Source organism: Galeopterus variegatus, unplaced genomic scaffold (assembly GCF_000696425.1).
Source record: "Galeopterus variegatus unplaced genomic scaffold, G_variegatus-3.0.2 Scaffold1870, whole genome shotgun sequence".
Classification (NCBI taxonomy): Eukaryota; Metazoa; Chordata; class Mammalia; order Dermoptera; family Cynocephalidae; genus Galeopterus; species Galeopterus variegatus.
The window spans coordinates 287,275-295,918 of NW_007727981.1; the positions used below are offsets into that span (position 1 = coordinate 287,275).

Consider the following 8,644-nt stretch of genomic DNA (forward strand, 5'->3'; position numbering starts at 1 on the left):
CCACGGTGGCCTCCTGGCTCGCACCCTCCAGCTGCCCCTCCCCTCTGCAGCCGCTGTGGTCATGGCCATACACAAATCTGCAAAGCTGCAGCCAGTGCGGTGGTTATGGCGTGCCTCTGGCAGGTGACCTCACCCCCGAGCCTAGGTACACCCATCAGAGGGAATTGAGGATACCTGCCTCATAGCTGGTAACGAAGACCAAACAGGGCCCTGGGTGTAGGCCACTGCCATATGCCCAGCTGGCATTTGTTGACACTGGGGTTGGCAGAGGTGGCGATGATGATGCTGATGTCTAGGCTGTCCTGCCTTCCAGGCACCTGTAGGGGAAAGACCAGACACCTTTGCACATTACAAACACAAGGCCCAGCAAAGACCTCCTCCTCCAGGCAGTCCCCTGTGCCAGAAATGATCTCTCCTCCCCTGCTCCCCCTTCTGGGGCTGATTGCTGGGAACACCTGCCCCACTCTGGGCCGGGCACAAAAGACATGCCCAGAAAATGTGTGTGGGTAAATAAATGTACGTCTCCAGAAGCAGTCTGGCTTAGAAATCTTGCAGACCAAGGGGGAAGGAGAGGGCTTCTTCCCCAGTGAGAGGCGGTGGGGCTCCAGGGGTCAGCAGTTGTCTGCGGAGGGTGTTCGGGGTCCACAGGCAGGAGGGGGCCGTGCCCGTGAGGGTGACCAGCTCCAGAATCTCACCAGGACAGTCCCACCAAGCCCCTGCCTCTGAGGGAGCTGGGTGATTGCCATTGCTCTATGGTGACAGCAGAAAGCCACAGGCCTGGAAGGCCCTGGGGACCTGGGGTCAGGGATCTGGGTGGTGGAGCGTCTCTCAGTGAGGGTTGGGTTGGAGAGCAGCTCTAGGTGGGACCCTGCTGCCTTCATTCTACCCTTTCTCTGGGCTTTTTGCCAGGTGGGCGTGCAGGCTGCTGTGCTGCGAACAGGAACCTGGACTCCAGGCCTGAAGATGGCAGGAAACTGCTCCTGGGAGGCCCATCCCACCAACAGGAACAAGGCAAGTGCCAGGCAGAGGGGTCTGTGTCTGCCCAGACAGATGAGTGTGGGTGAGGGGCAGACCCAGCCTAGCACCTCCTCTCCCACATCCCACTTCCCAGACACCACCCTCTAGCTCTGCACCAGCAGTGGGTGGCAGTCCCCTCTGGGCTATGTGGCCTGACACTGGTTACCTGGTTCCTCGGATCCTAGGACCTCATCAGTGAGGCAAGCACAGGGACTGGACACCCTCAAAGTCCCCGGGGTCATCTTTTAGCAGCCTTGAAACGTCTCATCTCATATCTCCTTGCAGAGATGGTGCGGTCAGCTATTAACTACAGCCAGGCCCTGCCAGGAAGCCCTAGATGCCGGCTCCAGGGTGACCCTGATATCGTGTGCTGCACTCTGGGCCACTCTAGGAGTGTTGCCCCAGGTCAAGGTCTGTTAGTCATTGGTTGACCTCCCCTCTGCAGTCCCAGCCCTGGATGAGGCTCATCAACCCTCCAGGCTGACCCACCTCCTTCTGCCCTACCCAGTCCCCTCCTTCTTTGAGAGCCTTGGAAAGTCTGGAATTTCCTTCTGAATCCCAGGCAAAACTCTCTCAAGTTGGAAGGACCCCTCCTCCCAAATCTACCTAGTTCAACCTCTTGTACATTTGAGGAAACCGAGGCTTACACTAGGGTAGTAACTTGACTGTGGTCAGTCCACAGGTCGGGGACAGAACGGGGACTCCTGCCCAGCCCCCCAGACTCCCCCCCATGCCCTTCAGTCCTTTCTCTCCTCCCTACAGTGTCCACTGTGGAATGGCAGCGACGAGAGGCAGAGATTGGACTGGCTGGGGGAGTCGCCAGAAATCCCCAGAAAAGAGACCGAGCTCAGGCAGGGAGCAGGCTCTAGGGCAGGCGTTTTACAAGGCGGTATGTGGCTGGCAGCGGCAGCTACACGCCCAGTGACTCACCCGCCTCCCCCTCTGACTCCAAGGGGGGATTGCAGACTTTTTCCAGCCTGAGTGATCTGCCCTCATCCCATCCAGCCCCTGAAGCCCAGTTCTGCCCCAGCAGCTGAGCTAGTCCTCCCGGGCCTGTTTAGACATTGGGTCTTACAAACTACTGGGTCTGGTTCCCCAGCTGATAAGGGCGTCCAAGGCCTGGAGTCGTCAATGTCACCCACAGAAAAGGAATGCCCAGAGCAAGCTGAGCAGCTGGGTTTGGGGGGCAACAGACAGAGAGGATGAGCCGATAAATGTATTTAGAGGATGACAGGTGGTGAGTAGGGTCTCAGAGTCTCCCAAGGTTTTGCCAACACCTCCAGTCCCTTTTTTGCAGCTTCCCCTTGACCTGAGCCTGGCCAGAAGGTCCTTCCTTTCTTTACAGGGTGTCAAGCCTAGAGCCACCTCTCAGGACTCAGCTTTCGGCTAGAGCTCGGGGAGAGAGTGCTGGGGTGGGTTAGCGATGTCTGCCGGGGTGCAGGAAGGGCAGCGGCCGTGCTCAGGTGCTCAGGGCCGCAGCCTCTGCTGCTGGGAAGGAGAGGTCAAACACGACAGCCTGAGAACCGAGCCCAGCTTGCAGATAGGTTGCGTTTCACCGCACAGTGTGTTTTAAATGTTAACATTTAAAGATAAGGATAGTTCGGGCTTCTCTGTAGAGGGGGAGGAAGATCAGCCATTCGGCCTGCAGGTCCCGGATGGTGCCCACCAGCTGGAGAGAGGAGGCTGCCCACTTTGCTCAGATGGGTGCTCTCCAGTTTGCCACTATGCCCACCACTGGCCATTTTCTTGCACCTGGCCCTGCTTTGTGTATGTATATGCCAGCCCGGCCCCTGTGGGCAGCACTGGTATTCAGCTGGGATGCAGTCTTACAGCCAGACCAATTGTTAAAACACTGCTTGAGAAGTAGCCGCTGCCTCTTCCCCACCCAGGGGACCCCCTCGACTTTCCCACAATCCAGAAACCCAAAGGGCACCCGCGGCCCAGCAGGCAGCTGCTCTGATCCCACTGTGGGACGGGGTCCTGCTCCAGCTACAGCCAGGGTCCACTCCTTTTTCTTTTTAATTTGCATGTGATTTTATTTCTTTAAATAAATATTTTCATGTTGAAAAGAATTTGCAAGAGTACTACTACAAGGCACATTCATACAGCCTCCACCTCCACTCACTCACCGTTCACCTTTCACCACGAGTGCTTTCTCTCTGTATCTCTTTTTTCTCTTTTTTACATTTTTTTGTTTGTTTTTTTATGTTTTGTTTTCTCTATGTATCTCTTGATAGGTAGACTTTTCTTCCAGAACTATCTGAATGTAAATTGCAGACACCAAGCCTCCTTACCCCCAAACAGCCTGTGTCTTTTAAGAACAAGGACATTCCTGTACATAGCCACAGTTCGTTTTTTCATATTCAGAAAATTTGACATTGATGCAGTAATGTTATCTATACACAGTCCATATTCACATTTTACCAATTGTCCCAATAATATCCTCTGCGCAATGGTTTGGACCAGGGTACAACCTAGGATTGCAGCACTGCGTTTATTAGTCATGTCTCTCTGGTCCCCTTCAATCTGGAAAGGCTTTTCAGTTTTGTTTTGTTTTGTTTTTGGTGGCTGGCCATTTCAGGGATCTGAGCCCTTGACCTTGGTGTTATAACACCGCACTCTAAACTACTGAGCTAACTGGCCAGCCCCTCAGCTTTTCATTATCTTGCATGACATGGACATTTTTTTTTTCCTTTTTTTGTCTTTTTTACTGACCGATAACGGGATCGCAACCCTCGGTGTTGCGCCCGCACCGCGCTCAGCCAGTGAGCGGGAACCGGTCTCCACATGGGATCCGAACCCTCAGTGGGAGCGCCGCCGCACTCCCAAGAGGCACACTCTCCAGTGCGCCACCGGGCCGGCCCTGTGACATGGACATTTTTGACCAGTTTATTCTGACCAGTGGGCAGCCGAGGGTCCTTACCAGCGACTGCCTGTCATTACTCTGGCTCTGGTAGGCATGCCATTTGGTGTCCTGGGACACAGAGTGCTAGCATTAGTCACAGAGGTTTTCTGCCCCTATTTCAGTCAGCTAGCTGCTCCAGAGCCAGTGACCCTACAGACCCCACCGTCTGTAACTGGGACCCAGGTGCAGTTGTGCAGGTGCGGCCCAGCCAGCCTCACAGGTGTCTCCCCTCGTGCCCTGCACAGATGTGTCCCGGCGTGAGTGAGGCCCCAGAGCTGTACAGCCGCGGCTTCCTGACCATAGAGCAGATCACCATGCTGCCGCCCCCTGCCGTCATGAATTACATCTTCCTGCTCCTCTGCCTGTGTGGCCTGGTGGGCAACGGGCTGGTCCTCTGGTTTTTCGGCTTCTCCATCAAGAGGAACCCCTTCTCCATCTACTTCCTGCACTTGGCCAGCGCCGACGTCGGCTACCTCTTTAGCAAGGCCGTGTTCTCCATCCTCAACACGGGGGGCTTTGTGGGCACGTTCGCCGACTATGTCCGCAGCGTGTCCCAGATCGTGGGGCTCTGCACATTTGTCGCTGGCGTGAGCCTCCTGCCAGCCATCAGCACGGAGCGCTGTGTGTCGGTCATCTTTCCCGCCTGGTACTGGCACCGGCGGCCCAAGCGCCTGTCGGCTGTGGTGTGTGCCCTGCTCTGGATCCTGTCGCTCCTGGTCACCAGCATACACAGCTACTTCTGTGGGTCCCTGGGCCACGAGGCCTCCGGCGTGGCCTGCAGGCACATGGACATCTTCCTGGGCATCCTGCTCTTCCTCCTCTTCTGCCCACTCATGGTGCTGCCCTGCCTGGCCCTCATCCTGCACGTGGAGTGCCGGGCCCGGCGGCGCCAGCGGTCTGCCAAGCTCAACCACGTCATCCTGGCCATGGTCTCGGTTTTCCTCGTGTCCTCCATCTACTTAGGGATCGACTGGTTCCTCTTCTGGGTCTTCCAGATCCCAGCCCCCTTCCCTGAGTACGTCACCGACCTGTGCATCTGCATCAACAGCAGTGCCAAGCCCGTCATCTACTTCCTGGCTGGCAGGGACAAGTCACAGCGGCTGTGGGAGCCTCTCAGGGTGGTCTTCCAGCGTGCCCTGCGGGACGGCGCCGAGCTGGGGGAGGCCGGGGGCGGCACGCCCAACACGGTCACCATGGAGATGCAGTGCCCCTCTGGGAATGCATCCTGAGAGGCCAGCGCCCGGGGGAAGCAGGGGCATGGGCGGCCAGTGGCCTCCGGAGACCCCCTACCTTGGGAGAGGAATGAGGCAGCTGCCTCGGTGCCCACATGGGAGGGGACAGGTCTGTTTCTAGCCTCCCCATCCCGTGCCTCCTTCTCCCTGGGCTGGAGGCTCCGGGGGCGGCTGAGAGACTGAGCAGCAACCCTGTGGCCGCTGCCCATGTCCCCCTGCCACTCTCTTCCTTTAGTGACCCATTGTACAGAGTTGACCCCAAGTGGTGGGGCCCCTCCTCGCCCAGGCTGGTCAGGAAAGGAGAGGAGGGGGTCACCCAGACCTTCCACCTTCTGCCCCTCTAGTCGCCCCACCCGTGAAAGTGACCTAGCCAGCACCGTCCCCCACCAGCCAGCAGTGCCCCCCACCACCATTAGAGGACTGTTCTCGACCTTCCATCCTCTCAAGGCAAATCAGTGAGCTAACCCGGAGGACACGGTGCTGCTGGAAGAGGGTCTGATTAACATGTCTTGTAGCTAAGTCTTCCTGCACCCTTGATGAACCGCTTGGTGACTTTAATGGGGAGTTTCTGGTCATGGTGAGCTGCTTGTGACAGGGAGGAGCTTCAGCCACCTTAGGTAGGTGACTGCCTTTCCTGACTCCAGGACAGTCTAGGACAGCCTCCCAGGGCACTTGATGTGTCCTCAAGGCCACTGTGGACCATGTGGGCAGCTCCTGGACAAAGTGTCTTGACTCTAACCCCCACCTGAAAGTGGGCACTAGCTTTATGCTGGCCACCCAGGACTGGCACCGTGGTGCCCACCTAACAGCATTGTGGCCCAGTATAGCCAAAGGAAGTTTTATAAAAGACAATAAAATGTATATCAATAAAATTTTATATTCTGCAGTGAGGAAGGCTTAACACCCACCCTCCTAACTATGGTCTCTGTTCCCACAGTGAGGATGACCAAAGGCAGCTGGAGTCCCAGGACGGGCAGCCCCAGTGCTGGGCAGCCCCCCTGTGCAATCTGTTCTCTGCCTCCAGCTCTCGGGTCTGCTCCTCTGGCCGGGTCTGTGCACGCCCGGGGCATGCTTCTTCTCCTGCTAGGCTGTCCACTCCTCTGCCAGAGGGAGCGATGGTCAGCTAGGCTGTCCTCTGTTTGCTTAGGCCGATGCCATGTGTCACCTGCCAGGGCCCCCCACTGCCCCGGGAACCTTAGTTTCCACCTACTCTGTGCCAGGCCTGTGCTGGCTAACATAGTCCCCACCCATGAAAACACAGTGTGTCCACATAGAGGCTCCCTGGAGAGGGTGGCTCCTTCACCTCCTGTTACTCCAGACTGCCCTCTCTGTCCTGAGCTCCCCATGCCCGAGGCCTCTCTGTACCCAGCAGTAGGCTGGGAGCCCTCCCAGGACACAGCCTCCACGAGGGCCAGGCCTTCCCCTTGCCTCTGGTCAGCTCCCGGAAGAGACCCAGCCAGGCTGCCTAGGACCCCAGCCCCTTTGGTGGAAGCTCCTGAGAGGAACCTGCCCACTCCATGGCCCTAAGGAGAGAGACCAGGGCAGAGGCATCGGTGGCCCCAGTCAGGGAATGTTGCCGACGGAGCTGAGCCCCTCCTCCGCGGAAGCCAAGCCGGGAGAGGGCAGCGGAAGGCAGTTCTCCAAGCTCCAACTGGCGTGGGTCAGGCCATGAGCAGTGCCAGGCTCGCCCGCCTGGCCCACCCAGTGCCTGGCCTGCTGTCCATAGAACCTGGAGCTGGCTCTGCCTTGCCCTGGTGACGTGCTTCCAGGGCAGGATTGCAGCATAAGCCCACACAGGGGGGATGACCCCCCAAGCCCATGTCCCTGACACCCCCCATCTCAGCCAGCCTGATTTGTCCCTTCTGTCCACTCAAGGCCACTGTTCCTTCATGTTCCCCTTTCTAACAGTCTCAGCTGGTCCTCCCAGCAAGGCTACTATTCTACAGAAAAAGGGGACATTGTGTGGCCCAGAGTTGGTGGTTCCAGGAGCTTCAGGGGACAACTGTCATATGTGCCCACCTGCCCCTTTCCCAATGAGCCCTGCCCATCTTCCCGTCCCCACTCTACCCCAGCACTGGTCAGAGCGTCCCAGAAACAAGGTGTCGGTTTGGGGGTCTCCCATCCTGCAGGTGGGGCACTGCAGATGCCTGTGACAGGCAGGGCTGAGACCCCAGCTACTGGTGAAAGCTTCCACCAGCACAGGCGTCCTGACTACACAATCTCAGCCTCCACGTGGGCTGAAATGAAGATGGCCAAGGGGGCCATCTGGGATCCTGGCTTCTCAGTTCCTAGGAATCCATCTCCTCCTTAGGAGCCCCCCCACCAGGCCTCCAGCCCTGAGCCCCCCTGTGGGGAGCTGCCCACCTAGAAGGCAGGGGCCTCCCTGGCTGGGTCCAGCTGCAGCAGCTCAGAGCCCAGGGCTGGTGAGAGGGCAGGTGGCTCTCACCCACAAGTGAGGCCTGGAAGTCGGGAACGGGGTGGGCCGAACTCCCTGAAGAGGCATCTGCCCTTAGGGATGCTAAGCAGCAGGGGTGGGCTTGAACCGCGAACCGGGCCTCTCCCAGCCTCTGGACCCTTCTCACACGTGGATCACTGCGGTCTTGCTAGGGAGCAAGGCTTCCCCCCAACATGGCCCCCCATGAGGATTCCGTGCACCTACCTAGACCACCTCATTTTCCATGCCAATGGAAGGGAGACCGCCCCGCAGCCCCCGACCACGCTGTTCCTCCCTCCTTGGGTATTTAATTATTAAGTGAGCTGGGGACTCCAGGGGCTGCAGAGGCGGGCTGGTGTGCCTCAGCCCCCCTCCTGGCTGCACAGCAGGGCCCCAGCGGCCCTCCCGAGTCTCCTTCTTTCTGGGTGCTTGGGAAGAGCAGGCACCTGAAGGACCCCCAGCATCAGGGATTTCCACCCTGCAACTATGCAGCAAGGGGCCTGCCGTCTCCTCTGACAACTTGGCCACAGCAGCAGAACAGCAGGTATTGTCATTCCTATTAAGGAGCTTATCGTCAGGCCCGCCTTCGCCAGAGCATGATATGCGGCTGCGGGGGCCGGGCAGAGCTCTCCGCTTTTTCGTGCTTCCTGCCACTCGCTACTGCTACAAAAATAAGCAAGTGGAGACACACGCTATTTCAGACAGTGCAAGGGATAAACAAGGCCAAATTTGGAAAGTCGAAAGGAAGCCTCAGGGGGGTAGAAGGCTGCCACTACTAGCCATGTGTCCCCAGTCTTCTGTGCCTCGGTTTCCTCAGATCCTGCAGCACAGACCTTCCCGAGCTGGCGTGAAGGGCCTGTGGCAGTGCCCGGCATGCCAGAGTGTGCTGGTCAGACCTCCGGGGTGGGGGCAGGGTGGCCACAGAAGAAGGGACATGCTGGCAAGTGGTCAGTCCCAGGCACTGGTAATCAGGACAGTGACTGCTGTTTGCTGCGGACCTACCATGTGTCGTGGGATCTGGGCTGAGAGCTTCGTGTCCGTGTCTCATTTGCTCTT

At 58.1% G+C, this 8,644-nt stretch overlaps 1 protein-coding gene across 3 annotated transcripts in view; it reads left to right on the forward strand.

Annotated features, from left to right (window-relative positions):
• MRGPRF (MAS-related GPR, member F) overlaps positions 1 to 6,048 on the forward strand; it is a 9,081-nt gene extending 3,033 nt beyond the window's left edge. For all 3 annotated transcript variants that reach the window (XM_008579368.1, XM_008579369.1, XM_008579370.1), the window contains exons 2-3: positions 910 to 1,011; positions 4,168 to 6,048. In XM_008579368.1, coding sequence (XP_008577590.1) covers positions 964 to 1,011; positions 4,168 to 5,151 — 1,032 coding nt within the window. In that variant the 5' untranslated portion in view covers positions 910 to 963 and the 3' untranslated portion in view covers positions 5,152 to 6,048. The remainder of the gene's footprint in view (positions 1 to 909; positions 1,012 to 4,167) is intronic.
• The last annotated feature ends 2,596 nt before the right edge of the window (positions 6,049 to 8,644 follow it).